Genomic DNA, 18389 nt, shown 5'->3' with positions numbered 1-18389 from the left:
AGCTAACCTTTTTTAGGTATTAATACAGCATCAGAACTGTTTAATAATTGATAAAAGTGAAATACAAAAAAAAGTTAGAAAATGCTTCCACTTTTGAAACTAACTGTAAAAAATATTAAATGGCTGCAATTTTGGGTAGGGTTGTTAAAGCCTGATGCTTTTTATGTCTAAATTTTTGTTTTTTAATGCATGTTAAAAGGATTTGTCCCAATCACTACTGGGTCTGCTAATTTCATGCCAGATGTTGCTAAATTTCTTTTTTCTAAATTTAACAGTTGAAAAGTTACATAAGGGCTGCCATATTTTATAAATACTATATAAATAAATACGTATAATTTTAGAAACCTTTAACACTATTATTATATAAGAAATTTATTCATGTAACAAATCATTTTGTACATAATATTATTATTAATTACACAATAATCTACACATATGACACATATACATATGTACATACAATGTCATGTGATGCATATGATATCTACACATATTGTTTCTGATATGGTATTGGTTTGGTACTTCCTGTAATTTTACATTATGTATCAAAACAATACCATTACACAGCGTTTCTCATCCTTTCAATATTTGCGACCAAATTTTCAATCAAAATTTTCATAGCAACCCTCCTCTCATACAATAACAATGTATAAAATAATAATGTATTTTGACGCTAAAGCTACACTATGACCTTAATTACAAACCTTAAAAATGACCAAGAATAAGTAAATTTATTGATATTTTGCAACACCAATCCACTGCATTGACAAAACCAGAATTGATGCCTCTCTATTGCTCTCTGTCTTACCTCCACCACATCAAACATTCTCACGGCTTTGTGAGATGTTCGAATTTGTCTCACACATTTGAACGTCTGTGCGACAATCTGCACTAACGTGTATAAATATGCTGCACCACGTACAATTCCAACCAGTCTCAGTCGAGCAGAATTCCTATCAAATCTATCGTGAATGTGTATGTTGTAATTTGCATGTTAATTGCAAATCATGGCATTAAATATTCACGACAATAGATTTATATAGAATCATGGATAAATGTTTAAGTGGGCGTAAGCAAGCATTATGATAGTGAAGCATCAACCAGTGCACAGACGAGTGTGGTTCCAAAAATAAAATCAAGAAAATATTCTCAAGAATACTTAAATTTTGGGTTTACCAGTACTGAAATAAATGAAGAAGACAGGCCGTGTGTCATTCGCTCAAAAAGTTTGGCAGCAGACAGAATGAAACCAAATAAACTTAAACAACATTTGAAAATGCTTCATAGTGAGTACAATGACAAACTCAAGAATTCTTTGAATTAAAATTAAAATCATATGAAAGCAAACATCATTTTTTAAAAATCTTTCTCTGTGAATGAAAAAGTTTTACTTGTCTCTTATAAAGTTTCATACAAAACAGCCAGACATAAAAAGCCTCGTTCCATTGGTGAAGAGCTTATTTTGCCAGCTGCAATTGAGATTGCAGAAACTATGTCTGGAGATATTTTTATCAAACAACTGCAGTCCATACCTCTCTCAAATGATATTGTTATCTGCCAAATTGGTGATATAGCTGAAAAAGTACAGTATCAGCTTCTTGGGAAGTTGTGTGATAAATTGTTTTCAATTCAGCTTGATGAAGCAAAAGATAGCAATAAAGATGCTCATTTCATTACCTAGGTTCAATTTTGTGGTGGTATGTCAGCATAGAAGAACTGCTTTTCTGCAAACCAATAGAACTCAAAGCAACAGCACTTGCATTATTTGATACCTTAAATAATTTTATAAATGAGGCGAAACTGGATTTTCTGCAGTGGCTGTTTTGAAGACAAAATATAGATCTCAGCTAAATATAGAAAAACAACTCAAGAGTGTCTATTTTTAATATTAAATCTTCCTTTAAAAAAATTTGGTGTGCAAGACAGGCCCAAGGAAGTCACTAATAATTATTAAAGTTGTTTTTAATTTAGTATTGCTAAGTTAATTATTAAATACATTGTGCAGTACTGATACAATCCTATTTGTAAGTGTATTATATCAGTGTAAATGTGTATTTTATTATTTATTATGTAAAATAAGTAATATCTTTCAGTCTGTTTTTGTGAATATGTTTCACCTTTTTCATTCTTTGGGCTAAGTCATTCAAGATCAATTTGTTATTTGACTATAACTTTGACTTATTTGACTGTTGATAAACTAATTTTACTTATTTCAGTTGGAAACTATAATTCATTGACATATACTTTCCTGTTCCATCACTAAAAATCAGTTGGTTATATTTTTCTAGCTGAATCCCAATTTATGAATAATCCTCTACAAAATAGTTATTCACTTTTAAATATATCCTACTTTATCAAAATATTTAAACAAATTTTCATTACGAGAAAATCATCATTTTTTAAGTTTTCATAGATAACAATCTGGAAAATTGTGTATTAATTTACACAAGTGCTGCTGTATAAAAGGTGTTGAAATGATCTCCTTCAACATCAATACAATACTGCACTCGTTTCAATTTGTTTTCAAATTGACGTACTGGAATGTCTCATATGTATGCCGTTATTGGGATTTATAGTTTGTCAATTGAGTATGGTTTATTATGATACACTGCTTGTTTTGCAGCCCCCACCATAGAGTGTAATCTGGGGAGAGTCAGATCGGATGATTGTGCAGGCCATAATCATCTCAAATTGATTCATTTACCAAAGACATTTCATAAAAAGTCATTGACCTGTTAGCTTCAGCGCCACCTTGTTGGAACCAATTGTGATTGATTTCCACTTCTGTTCACTGACCAATATCTTAAATAAACTTCAAGTTTATTAAAACAGCACAATAACAATCACTATTATCTGTATTTTCAAAAGAGATTGTATCCACAATGACCCAGACTCAAATTCTTTCATCAAGTATTTCCTGCGAATTAGTTGTCAACCACAATCATATATTTTGTAAATTAATATACCCTCCCAGACGAAACCATACTTCATCTGTAAAAAATATAATATTGAGGATATCTATGGAATCTTGGTCAACACAATGTTTAAACCATTGACAATAATTTAGTCTTTTGGTATGATGTATATGTTTCAGTCTTTTGGTATGATGTATATGTTTCAGTTCTTGAACACGCATTACTTTGTAGGGGAAAACTTACACTTCTTTTCTTACAGCTTTATATGCAGTACGAAGTCTAATTACTTGCTGCTGTGCTAACTTACACATTGATTTTGATGAAATTTTGATCATAGCATCCAAAATATAAAGGAGCTTCTGTTCATTTAGTTTATGAGGTCTTTGAACAGCATCTTCAACAGCGCCTGTTGCGTGAAATGTTTTGATAAGAGTTCAAACTGCATTGCAGTGACGAACAGGAGTATTTGGAAACTTTTCAGAAGACTTGGTTTTACTAAATCAGTAAACCTGTCACCTTCAAGGAAGACATTTTCAACAAGAAAAATGCATTCCTCTACTGAAAGAATCATTATGTTTTTCACAGCTATTGATTTCGATAAAGGAAACAAAATGAAGGATGTTCAATCACAACTCAATAACTGATGTCTGGTGTATTACTTTAGCAATGCACAACAAACCTCAGGGCAAGCAACCTACTATCGAAAAAACAGAAAAAACACCATACCACGTAATTTTAAAGCAATACTGCACAACGACCTTTTGAATATGCTCTCTCTCTCTCTCTCTCTCTATATATATATATATATATATATATATAAATATATGTGTAACCATTCAAATTAATTTATTAAATCATAGAATAAAAATGATAAGAAATAAATGGTCCAGTACATTATTTAATCATCTAATCATTTCACAAATAATGAGAAAGTGAGAGAAGAAAACAGTTACATATATATTATATATTATAGAAAGAATAATCCCCACTGTAGCTGAAGTGGGGGACAGTGAAAGTAAGAGTGAATTGTATTCACCCTAATTTAGTTGATAACAATATGTGGCAGATGTAAATAAAGCAATACTGCACAGTGTATTGTGAACATTCATTAGCACATATCCAATTTTGGTTTGTTCATATTTAAGGAGAATGATCAAACAGTTGTTTAGTATTAAAATAATATAAAATATTTTTTCTCTATTTATGTAATATTCACATGAGATTATAATCTAATCCTCAAAGTTTTAATTTATTCTTGTCTGGTTTACAGTATTTCCTGTGAGTGTAGCCAGTCATAATCAAGGGATAAGTGTAGATTATTGTGAGTATTTATATCCAGTTACCTAAACGTTAAATAAAGTTCAAACAAAAAATACTTATTAACAACACTACTTTCTTTAAAAATGCTGAGTTGGATATTTAAATATAAAAAAAATGTCCACTTAGTAATATAATGTTAAACTCGCTACATTATTATTAATCTCAATTGACATGAGGAAATTATATCAAATATGTAAGCCTATTATTATAAGCTCCAAGATAAAAATAGGGAGAATAATAGAAAAGGGAACTTAAGATTGGAAAGAACAGTGTTCTTTAAGCCACCATTGAATGGAAAACTAAGAAACAAGAGATACTAATCAGTCAGATATAATTATTTGTATCTCATTGCAGCATGGCACAAATGGAAATAAAATTCATAAACATTACAGAAAAATAATACTTAAAATATTATTTAATCTATGCCAAATTAAAATGTGTGAATAATAATTAAACATGCTGTTTTGAAATAAAACTTAGATATTATAAAAAAATAATAAGCATTGCACGCACGCACACACGCACGCACACACACACACACACACACCCACCACACACACACACACACACACACACACACACACACACACACACACACACACACACACACACACACACACACACACACACACACACACACACACACACACACACACACACACACACACACACACACACACATGCTCATGCGCATGGTAAAAAATATTTAAATTGACATCTATTATAATTAATAATTAACAATTCATAAAACCCAACCTGGGATTTCGTCCAATATGACGCCACATAACATAAATTACTGCAGCTCCAATCAGGCTGTATTCAATTATGAAAGGAAAAAGGTATGGTGCTGAATCTTGAACAATATTTCCCATGATATTAACACGGCCACATGTTTCAGGGTCGATACTGGTCCCATTTGAGCTGACAAGAGCAGCTGGTGCTAAAGGTGATTCACCAATCTCATCCCAAAATATAGGAGATTTTGTCATAACTGTAATAATAATAATAATGATAAAAATATATATTTAATAAGCATTATTTATAATAATTTTGAAAATGTTCAATAAATACATTATGTATAAATTCCAGTATTAAAAATAAATTAAGTTTTTATTTTTGGTGACACTTCAATTAAAATGTTTAATTATTTTGAAACTATATTATAAACAATAGGAAGTTGTCATGCAAGACCACAAAAATGTTAATAAATAATAATGAAAGTTGTAAATAAAGTTGACACCAATAATGTTATCATTTAAGATTTCCAAAACCCCACTAAGCTGCAATGGAATATTAGGTAACTTCTGCATGCCTTTGTTATTACATAATAATATATACAAAATTATTGTGTAAAAGCAATTCATTGAAAACCTTTTCAATGTCACTGAAAAAATGATCTAATTAAATCAGCTTATACTATTTGGTCAGAGTAAAACTTTAAAAAACAAGTTTTACAATTTACACAAAAAAGTTTAATAGATAGAGTAAAAATATGAGAACCAAACAACAAAAATAAGATTATTCATGTTGTTAAATAATGGAAGAAAGATTGTTTAAAAATTAAAATTTTCAAGCTTAACAAAATTTAAACAATTCAGAAATAAAAACTAGTTGATATGAAAGACAGAATTAATTTTCATAAAAAATCTCTTTAAAAAATATATTAGAATGAACATTTTATTGAAAAATACTCTGACTGTTTAATAAAACACACTTTCATCTGAACTCAGCTTTGCCAATTCTGCAAACAAACAAACATTTATTACTGAACGGACGAAATATGAATTATAAGATATTTTTAGCCTTCATTTGCAAAGTTTTTTTGAGAATAATCACCATAGTTCCAGTTAGATGAATATATATGAATATTAGGCATTTGAAAACTTTTAAAAACTGTAATTTTCACAATTAGTGATATTTCTTGGCCTATCACATCAGCTTTTCTAAAATAGTTTTTTTTACTGGGATTTAAAAAAAATCAAATCTTTACTTATTAATAAATTAATGAACAGAAGGAAGGCTGACAGCAACTAATCAAGAACATGTATATTCATGATTATAGAAGTGCCTCTGTCCATTACAGTAAAGGAAGGTCATCAACTAGAAATTACTTTCCAGAAGTACCTTTCAGACGAATGGCATAATTGGTTTTGGTTTAAACTTTATGATGCTTATACTTATAACTTAATTAAGTATAAGTATTTCTTAATTAATGTAAGGGTTAAAAAAAATTCTTTCCAAACTTTTTATATTAAATATTTAAAAAGATTTGCAAACTTTTGACGAACAGTACATTTATAATAATTATTATGGCTATTAAAAAATATTTGGAAACATTACTTTACGCTTGTAAAATCTTTCACATAATTTCTATTTACTTTTTTAAAAGTAAATAATATATATAATCCCTTTTTTCAGGGATACAGAAACAAATAATTTGACGATTAAAATAAATATTAATCAATAAAAATTGTTCATGGTTATTTTTTAAGCTAGTAATTGGAAGGCTATTTTAAATAAGATTTTTAAAGAGTATTTTAAAAATATTGTTATTAGAACTTTATATAAAATAAAAAGCTGCACCATCTTAAACTAAATTCTAAGTAGGATCTGTGATCTGTTTTGACTGTGCATGAAGCCTATCCTTGCTGGTTTTCATAGGATGAATATACTTTTAATGGGTCATTATAAAACTTATCAGTAAACTTCATTTATAAACTGTTATACTTAACAAAAACTTTGGAAAGTGAGCCTCAATAAGCAGAAAAAATTTAAAAAGCTGATAATTTTAGTTATAGAATGAGTTATATGTATTAGATTAATCCTGCAATTATAACTATAGGTTAATAAAAAAGTACAGTGAAATTTAACAAAATTATCTGTAAGTTTTAAAGTTAATGTTTTTGTTAATTTTTTATAGACTCATGTTAGTTAAGCATTCCATTAAGTATTATTTAGTAAGTTAAATATTAAGTATTATTATTTAACTTGTATTTAATTAGATGAAATAAACATGTGTATATATATATATATATATATATACACACACACATAAACACACACACACACACACACACAAAGTTTTAGATTATAACAGAAGTTTTTATATAAATAAGAGAAGATAATTATCACAAAAAATAGGAAACGTATGGGTAAAGAACACATAACTAACATGTTCAAACTTGGTGAAGAATATACAAAACTGGATCATATAACATAAACACAGAAAATACATGCTTAGATTGTGTGAATCCTTTTTAAAATATTCTCTATTAAGAATAACAATATTATTTTTTATTTTAATACTGTAAATTCCGGTTGTAGTATATGTATATATATAATGTAACCCTTGCATTACCAAGCGGGGTATTCTGGCTACCCCAGGTGTTGATTTTTTCCCTCTAATAATTTTATCTGAAGAGATGCATACTTGTGGTTTCATGACTTTGTCCTAAAATGATTGGAATTGTATTCACACTCATGACTAACACATTTTTTTTGTTTTTATAGTTATTATTGATGGAATATATTGGTGGGGTTGTGAGACTACCTCGCTTGGTATGAAATGTCTTTTCTTATTTGTCAAAAATGAAGGTTTTACAAAATATTTCTTTCATTCATCTTTGATGTTTAATTTTTCCAGTGTTGTGTTTTACCATACACCCCTTGTTTAGCTCAAATAACAATTTTTGCCTGACAGAAAGAAAGAAGTTCATTCTTCAATGTTTGCTTTCACAAATGACTTGACTGTAGTTTCCTATGTACCAAAAAGGGGCAAGTCAGTAATCTTACTCTCTACTCAGCATCATGAGAGGCAAGTGAGTGGTGAAGAAAGTGAATACAAACCTGAAATAATACTCCATTACAACAAAACTAAAAGTGCCGTAGATAATGGAGACAAAATGACAAGAAAATACAGCTGAATTAGAGGAATCAGGCGGTGGCCACTAAGATTTTTCATGGAGATGGTAGATATTGCAGCACTGAATGCATATATTATGTACACACAAAGATTTCCTGAGTGGCAGGAGAATAATCAAAGCCGATGGAAACTCTTCATGACTAAGCTGGCATTTGGACTCGGCAAAGGTAACATGGAGGAAAGAGTTAGAAATATCAACGGTCTTCATAAGAATGTACAAGATGCACTGAAAGCATGTGGTATTGAAATTCCAACAGCAATGATCCAATCCCAAAGTTCCAAGTTACCAGCACCACAGCGATGTCAAGATTGCAAGAGGAATGAAGATCGTAAAACAAGATTCTGTTGTGTAATGTGCAAGAAACCTGTTTGTAACATACACAGAGAAGAAACTGTTATTGTGAAGTGCATTTTGTGCAAAATTGTACCTGAATGAACAGTTCAAAAATGTTATTTGTTATTTTGAGGCCAAGTACTAGTTTACTGCAATGACAGCCAAAATGTATATATTTTTAATTTTACAGGTGTCCAATATTGAATTTCTCTTTTGAATGATAAAAACACATAGTACTTTGCATCTATGTTCAGTTTAAATACTTTTAATAATTTGAAAAACTGTATTTCAATACTAAATAAAGTTATTCATTGAAAATAACAAAATCTAAAAACAAATATTACACAAAATCACAAAACTGTATTGAGGTAGTCAAGATACCCTGCTTGGTAAAATAAAGGTCTTGAAAAGGTTGGCAACAGGAGGGTTAAAAAAAATCATAATATAAATATTGTTTCATCAAGTAGGTCATAAAATATAATGACAAAAACATTAGATCATAATGAATGCAAATTCTTGAAATGCAATAATCTTAATAAATGACTAATTATTTAAATATTAGAGCGTTTAAGGATGATAAAATTACATTAAGTTATTGTTTACAAAGAATCTACAGCTAAACTTCATGACTAAATAAAAATATTACTCCTGCACTATAGCTGCTCTAGCCACTGTCTCAGTGCCATTTGCTTTTTAGTTGTATTTGTGTTAGAAAGAAAGATAGTGGTGTCATGGTTGAAAACTAAATACTGGACAATTTTGTGTTATAATTTTGCTCTGGGCTAAAAGTTGATCAGTGTTTAGAGGAAATGACTTAATTGGTTGAAGAGGAATGTCTTATCATAAAACAATATTTTGATGACACCAAGAGTTTGGAAGAGGAGATTTTTGCCTTGAGAACGCTCCAAGGTCAGGGGGTGGACTGTCTTTGTCTGTGACTGAGGGAAACATTACTGCAATAAGAAAAAAGCTTGAGATAGACAGGCATCCAAAACCATCAAACAGAATGTCCTCAGGCATTAGTGCATCAGCATTAATTCATGCTACTCTGCGAGATCACTTTCAAGTTAGAAAGCTTTGTATACATCAGGGGTCATAAGTTGACCGATGATCAGATGGCACATCAGTTTTCACGGTGCTGTGAAATGCTGAAAAAACTAGAAAATGGTAAATCTCCCTATGAGAACAATATTACAAACAGGTGATGAAACTTTGCTATACTACTATGACATCCTGACCAAGACTTAGAATAAAATATCAAAATCAAGGGAAAATATATAAAAAAAACCTTGATCAGAGTAGTTTTAATAAATATTAAGATGAAAGAAAAATACAGAAACAGATTTGATTCAATAAATCTGTAGAATTTTCACTGTTGAACATTATGACAATCATCAATATATGGTTCACTGAATGAACAGGCAATCATCATTGCCCAGGTTCACTTATTTCATATGTATAAAAAAAACAGTCAAACTATATATTATCTTTTACTCAATCTTTGTAGATTTAAAAAAAAATTCATGGCAAATTTAAATTTGCTGTATTTTTTTTAGATTTATTTACTATTTAGTAACAGTAATGAAAAATTTTGAGAATATTAATAAACTTTAATATTTATTTTTTAAACGAAGACAAAACCCATATATGACGTCCAATATATGATTTATATATTAGATTTTAGATATATACATACTTTTTTCAATTTTTCATAAAAGTATATATTTAAAACAAAATAAAGATTTCATAACATATTTAATATCATTTATATTTTAATTTTTATAAATATCCAAAGGTAAAAAATAATAATTATAACATGTTAATAAGAAAAGAAAATTTTGCTAAATATAAATATATTTATAAATTACTGACTTTAGTTTATTAAACAATTAAAAAAAAAGGAATAAAATATATAGTTATGTATAGTCACTGTCACTATTATATATAGTCACGAATGCTCTTTTTAGTTAAATTCATTCACAGATATTGCCATATGATGTGAAATTTGTCATAATGCAATGCACAGCCATACATGAGCAACAATATTTCATAGCATTTTAAGAACTTCACGATAGTAAACTGATTAACTGTTTTTCCTTGAGGGGCAAATTTCTTATTGACAGACCTCTACTCATTAAAAAAGCAGATAAACATTAATTTGTTTGATGTTTTTGGAGTTCATTTTTAAAGGATTCATGGCCCTCAAAAATGTTTTTTATCATTTGAACTCTTTTCAACTCAATTAAAACATGTTTTCCATCGATTTAAAAAAATTTTTTCAAACATTTGAGAGGCTACTTCCTCAAATTTAACACAAGACTTTATCTTACATAATTTCTCAAATTGGACTCTACCAATTCCATAACACAAAAAAAACACTTTTGGTACTACCATGTTGAACTCATATTAAAGGTCCATGAGATGCTTAACTATACATAATGTGAAGGGTGGCCTTGCAGCACTGCCACATCATGCATTACTCTAGCAGTTTCATTACTTTGTTTACAGTCCTTTTAAAATCTAATTTTTAAATTTTATAGTTATTGTAAGTTTAATAATTAATAAATATACTCATATTTAGCGTGACAAAAGTGTCTTCTATTACTAATAGTTACAATAATTATTTTATGCCTTTGGATATTGGAAAAAATAAAATAATATTAAACACACATGTGCGCGCACACACACACACACACACACACACACACACACACACACACACACACACACACACTTTATATATATATATATAATGTTTTATTTATTTTAGTTTAAGTATATACTTTTTTTAAAAAATAATAAATAAAGGAGTCTCACGTAAAATAACTATTTTTTACTGACAAAACTGAAAATATAAAATCTGTTTTATACAATCCACACTTCGTTGATATTTTTCATAAAACTAATGTAATTTAAGTGGTGTAAATATTACTGCTGGGAAGTAAAATTCAGTAATAAGAAGGCCTATTTTTTAAATGTCTATTTAGAAAGTAGCATTTTAGAATATTATGAACTGACAAACAATTGACAAAAATTCCAAATATGGTATAAGAAATTAAAATAAAACAATATAAATTATTTTAATACTATTGAAAATATTTTAAGACTAAATGGAAAATTTAATAGCAACATCACAAAGAGAAAGAAAACTAAATTACTTAATTGCACAGCATCTAGGATTAATAAATCTTAATCAGAAATAGACACATAGAAAGGTAAAAATAGTATAATTGAATTGAAAAATGATGTTTGTAATAAATATTTTGAGATTAAAAAATTAATGAACATCAAAAAATAGATTAGAAGAAGAAATCAATCTAGAGATTTATGGAAAAAATAATCTTGATAATGTTTTTTTTTTTCAATTATACCATAGCAAACAACAATAACAGTTTAAAAACACCCACTAACAAAAATTTACCTCTAACTTTAAAAATATTCCAAATGCCCAAAAATGCAATAGATAGGTAAAAGGTACAGACAAATTAACATTTTTATAATATTGATAAGAAGAGTGATTAATAAGTCCAAGAAAAGTCAAGAGATGATGCTTGTTTATATTGTTAATTTATAGTCATTTTTAGTTTCTTGTATGTTTGCCAGAAGCACACAACACCTTTTATTAAAATACAATCATAATTCTTTGATAGCAATCATTAGAGTCAATAAAGTTGTGATTTGTTAAAAATGAATGAAAGAGAATTTGTTGTGTCAAACTACTTTTTTACATGCAAAACTGGGCAGGAAACTAAAGCACAGTTGGATAAATATGGGGAGTCAGCCCCATTAATTAAAATAGTTTAGAAGAGATTTGTTTATTCTCAGAGTGGTTATAGTCTGAATGGTTTAGTCTTAGAATGGGCAGTCTGACGTTGCAACTCCAGAGAATATTTAAAAAAAAAAACCACAATATGATGATGAAGGGTAGAATATTGAAAGCATATGAGATCATGGAGACAATAGGTATATCAAATGAATGGATGCATCACATTTAAACAAATATTTACATATGAAAATATATTATCTGCAAGATGGATGATGTATTTGCTCACAGTCGATCAAAAGTTTGAATGAGTAAACATTTCTAAGCATAGTTTGGGCCTGTTTCAACGTAATCAAGAGAAATTTTTGTGCTGTTTCATAAATCAATGAAATTTATATACATCACTATTGACAAGAAGCCAAGGAACAATCAAAATAGTGAGTTCCAGTCAGACATCCTTCAAAGAGGTGAGAATTGTTTTATCAGTAGAATATTATATTCTTTGTCTTTGAAATGCTCATAGCAAAATCTTCATTGACTTTCTGTTAAAGAGCAAAGTGATAACGAGAAATATCATGCATCTTTGCTGAATCATCTAAATGAGAAAATAATGAAAAAATAACCACATTTAAAGAGAAAGAAGGTTCTTTTTTTAAAAAAACACAATACATTGGTTCATTCTTCTGTGATTGTGGTAGCAAAATTGAATTACATTACAAAATGCTTCCTCATCTCTTCTACTTGCCAGAATTAGCACCTTTAGACTATTATCTAATTCCAAATATGAAGAATGGTTTATTGGAAAGAAATTTATGCAAAATGATGGAGTAAAGGAGTTAAGCAAGAATGGAATCAAAATATATCATCGTGATCGAGCATCATTGGATTATGCTGAGATAAAAAAGGCTTTTTCTGAAAAATTATGTTTTTTTTATTTTTGCACAGACTTATCAAACATCCTTCAGACAGAAGACAAACACTAATGTTTTAAAGTAGTTAACTAGGGTAAAGGGTACATGATGCAGAGCAAAAATAAAATACATTAGATTAAATGAAATTTTAAAATTTTAAAAAAGCTCTAAGCCTTTATTAAAAATAAAATTTCATAATTTAAATTTCATGTTAACTATAAGTTAATAACTAACTTATTTTGATGAATATTCCATACAAATAATAAAACATATTTTTTCATATTAATACTTACACTTAGAGAAATTGTTCTCGACATTAAAGAATGGAATTGACCTTGGAGTGGTAGTAGTGGTAGTTGAGGTTGTAGAGGTAGTTGTTGAAGTTGTGGTGGGAATGGTTGTGGTAGTTGAAGGAGTTGTGGGAAAAATAGTCGAAGTGGCAGCAGTCGTTGTTTCTTTGATGATACGTCTTGTAGTGGCTGCAGTGGCTCTTGCTGTAGTTCTTAACAAATGAGCTACTGTCGTAACTGGACTGGATGCTGTAGTATGAGGCATTCTTGTAGATGTGGACACTGCATTCACCCGCATGCTCTCTGCAGCGGAGATAACTTACTGTACTATGAGCAGCAGTATACCCTGCCCTAAACCCTTATACATGCAGCATGCAATAACAAGCTCCAATTTTAAACAATTCTGCTATGTTCTTAATGTCTCTTTGTGTGTGCCAAGTGGACGTTAATGAAAAATTAAATGTGTTTTATTTGTATTAATTAATTGACAATATCACATAATTTTTTCACTTTTTATTTTTTTGTTAACAATATTTTTCTTTGTTTAGTGCAGTAAATACTGTTACAAGAAAATTCACTAACATTACTAGATAGTATATCTTTTCTACAAACCACCTATTAATGAAATTTAAAGAATAATTGTAAGCACCAACATATTACAATCAATATACATTAGAAAAAAAAATCATCACATAGTGAAGAAATATTTAATTTTTACACAAGCCAAATATATATGAACAGAAGAATAAGAAATTATAAATAAACAAAACTAATGTATTAAAAAAAGAAAAATCTTAGATCATAAGATGAAGCATCTAAGGTAATGTATGAAGCATCTTAGATAATAATTTACAGTAATTAAAATTTTAAAAAGATTTACAAAATTTTATTTGAACTAAAATTAGTTTTTTTTTAAAAATCATATGTAAAAAAAAAACAAAACAATAAATATAATAACTAATAAAAAATTGCAGATTGTGTAGAATCAATCAATTTCTAACAAGAAAAATAAATAAATTAGATGATATCATAGTACATTTATTTCAACTTATATATTACAAATAGTGCATGTAAAATAAACTAAGATGTAAAAATGCGACAAACATGCAAGCAAAACAATAACACAATTAAAATAGGCAAATTAAAATCATAGAACAAATAAGAAGTTACTTTATAATAACAATTTATCAAAGAGATGAAATGCACAAATAAAACAGTAGGAATATATTCATTCATACACACAGTTTTATAAAATATTATATACAATAATTTACAAATAATTATTATAACAATGTTTATCATTAGAATACCAACTACATCATTATAAAAGATGTTATTGTAATTGGGCATAAATAAATAAAACAAATATGCTGTTTATTCATTTTCATAACTGTGTTAACTATTACTACAAAGATGAATTCATAATATAAGAATCTATTCCTGAAAAATACGCCTTAGCAGATGCGCTCTTACTAGGATTCTCTTTAAGTAGGGAAAAATATTTAACAATGAAAACTAAAGAGTGATACTGGTCCATCCTATTTATGCTATGTTTATATAATAATAATAATAAAAAAGATACTATTACTTATAATATTTTGTTTCAATAAAATCTCAGGATTCCAGTTTTCTTTTTTTAGATAATTTATTTACTACTGATTAGATTATATAACATTCATGTAATTATATATTTGGTGAAATTATGTTTTGCATTTTTAGCACCAAAAAATAAAACCTGACAAACAATTGCATAACAATCTCAGCTAAGATGTAATACAAGAATAAAAAAATTATTCTTCTCTCTGAGTAAAATTTTTAAGAATTCACAACCCGTGTTACTGTAATATCTCATTGACAAATTTTAACAAAAATTGAATGACATCAGTGACTCATATTCAGAAGTCATTCTACATAGTTTCATTACAAATCAATTAATGTAATCTCAAAATATCACGTAGTATAATTATTCTTCCTTTTACATGAAATTTTCTAAACAACCAAAGTGACATATTAATGCAATGAAATCATCAAATTAGCACAAGTATGTGACTTTGGATCCAGAAACACCAAAAAAGAAATAACCTTTTTACTTCCACCCCTTTATAAGAATTTGAGTATTATCAAAAAGCATCAGAAAGTTAGCTACTTCAAAGGAAGATGTAAAAAATTTACCGACCCTTTGAGTAAGAGTTTGAGATATAAAACTCATAAGGCCCATAGCTCTCTTTCACCTTGCCCAATTATGATCAAAAATAAATAGTATCATTGCCCCTTATATAGAAATAATTGTACCAAATTTCATTCAAATGGGTCAATCCAGTTTGGAGATATCAAGTAAAAAATTAGGTCAACATATATATTCATTCTTACATGAATGGTTTTTAAAGATGTTCATGTTTCATGATCCCCTCTAATGAATAAACCAGTTTTAGAATTGAAAGGGTATTTGTTCAAATAAATTATTTTGCTTATTTTGATCTCCTTAATTAGTCCCTTAAATTTGTAAAACACTTCCTGGGATACTAGGTATTGTCACTATTATTGTCCTGGGACACTATGTAATTATTCTGTCTCTTTCAACCTTATGAGAACAATTAAAATCAAGATTTTTTCAAAATCAAAAACTACTGAAATTTGAAACATCTATAAAACATTTGAAGAACAAATTTTTTCCGGTGAAACTTATTTAAAAATTAAATACCTGGTAAAATAAAAGATAATAATAAATAACAAACTTAGAATTAAGTTTATGATAGAATCATTTTCTTACACAACAGCTAAATTAAAAATTACATGCTTGGAATAGCAAAGAATAGAAAATATTTTGTATTAACAACAGGCTATTGTTACAAATTTAATGAAGAAAAATAATTTAGTTACAACTTTAAAAGTAAAGGTGTGATAGAATCATAAAGATATTAAAACAAATGTGATTATTAAAAAAGAAAAAAACAAACAGCAAATAAATTACACAAATAAAAATGAAGAGTACTCCAAATGCCAGTAAAATGTATATAATATTTTAAATAGTTACAACTAAACTGGTGCATAGTTTTATAAATTTAATTATCAATAAAGAAAATAAATGCATTCAAATTAAAAAAAAATAATAATAAATAAATGTATCTTAAAATCTGCATAACAAATATCAAAGACAAAAATTATTTTTTACATATTAATATCTAATATTAATAATGAATGTTAAAAAATCAATTCAAATTCAAGAATATAACAAATAACACATTGTCATTTTTAAAACATAATTATTATGTTTTTCAAACAAAATTTAATGGACTCTATAGCAATAAACTTCTAAATTTATATTTTTCAATTTCTGATGATTTATTAAATTTAGTAAAATATACAATGCTCTGTTAAGTAATAAATAAATAAATAAAAATAAAAAATGATTTCTTAGAAAAAAACTTTATCTTTTATAATATTGATATAAAACTCCAAAATTTGTCCGAGTATTTACTTTAAAATTTCTTAACAGTAAGGTTCAGTTAAATAACTAATTTTTGGGCACTGATTTTAGTAACCAAGAACTAAAATATAAACAGTATACAAGAAAATAAATAAATTATATATATATATATATATATAACAATTATTATATATATATATGACAACGACTATATACAGTTACATTCAATTAAGTTCAGTATGAGGATGGGAGCACATACTTATTTGTTGTTTTTTTTTTTGCTATTTTGAATTCTGATAAATTCGGGTTAAATATAAATAATCTTCAACTAACTGTATTCTGTTAGTCTAATGAACACCATAGTGAAAATATAGTTCAGAAACACTTTAATGGAATATCTATTTACAAATGAGAAACTACATTTCTCATTTCACGAAGTTTCAGGACCAAATCAACAACCTTATTTCTTCTCTTATTATGAGAAATACACATTTTAACAATTACATTAATGGTATCTTAACATTGTTATGCTATACTTGTTAACGACAATAGGGGAGCTTTGCTCTTTAATTGGATGGTTAAGAAAGTTAATTGGATGGAAATAGAATACTTGATTATTGTGATACAACTGAAAGAAAAACACAGAAAGAAAAACTGAAGACAGTGCAAAGGATTCAGATGTCTTGATATAATTTGGATTCAAATGAATTTTGAAACAGAAATGAATCATATGGTGCAGTCAGATTGGATTAGCTTGAGGAAAATATCAGAGTATTATGTCGGAGAAGAATTAATGCTATAATTATGAGTAAGTGCTATAAACCAGTTGTAAGGCCATCATTAAAATATGGAGCAGAAGCTTGCAAATAAAAAAAGGTTACGGATGCAACAGATGAGAGTGTACGTGAAGAATGTTGGGTGTAACTAAGAAGAATAAGAGACCAATTTTTATGATTATTCAACTTGTTTGTTTACTCGATTGTTATCCAACTTATTTTGGCCAATAAACCAATATGTTGTGTCCTGACAGATTGGAGGCGAAGCTACTCACTGACTGCCCAATTCAGTTGGTTCAACTAACCAACTAGTTGATCATGACAGACTGGATAAGCAGTTTACACACTAAAATATTTTTGATACTATTTGTCAGTTGTTATTTTGTTTTGTTTGTGAACATTTGCCATGCCTTCTACTCTGTCTAAAATCTAACAGATTGGAATTGGATCAATGACTTTTACTTCAATATCAAAGAAGAAATAAACGCTCTGGGGAAAAAGCTGATTAAATTGAAAGAAATTCAATTAAACATATCTATTACTTGGTTAAACGGAAGCAATTTTAGAACTTCAATATCAAAGAAGAAATAAACACTCTGGGGAAAAAGCTGATTAAATTGAAAGAAATTCAATTAAACATATCTATTACTTGGTTAAACGGAAGCAATTTTAGAACTTCAATATCAAAGAAGAAATAAACACTCTGGGGGGAAAAAGCTGATTAAATTGAA

At 28.1% G+C, this 18389-nt stretch overlaps 1 protein-coding gene across 7 annotated transcripts in view; it reads right to left on the bottom strand.

Moving 5' to 3' along the window:
• Positions 1 to 18389, bottom strand: part of LOC142319313 (proton channel OtopLc-like) — a 422996-nt gene that overhangs the window by 14638 nt on the left and 389969 nt on the right. For 6 of the 7 annotated variants that reach the window (XM_075356452.1, XM_075356451.1, XM_075356448.1 and 3 more), the window contains 2 exons: positions 13459 to 13758; positions 4992 to 5226 (listed from right to left, as the gene is read on the bottom strand). In XM_075356452.1, coding sequence (XP_075212567.1) covers positions 4992 to 5226; positions 13459 to 13758 — 535 coding nt within the window. The remainder of the gene's footprint in view (positions 1 to 4991; positions 5227 to 13458; positions 13759 to 18389) is intronic. The other variant, XM_075356455.1, reaches the window with a different exon arrangement.

This window comes from Lycorma delicatula, chromosome 2, assembly GCF_047948215.1.
Source record: "Lycorma delicatula isolate Av1 chromosome 2, ASM4794821v1, whole genome shotgun sequence".
Classification (NCBI taxonomy): Eukaryota; Metazoa; Arthropoda; class Insecta; order Hemiptera; family Fulgoridae; genus Lycorma; species Lycorma delicatula.
This window is presented reverse-complemented; position numbering and strand designations above follow the sequence as displayed.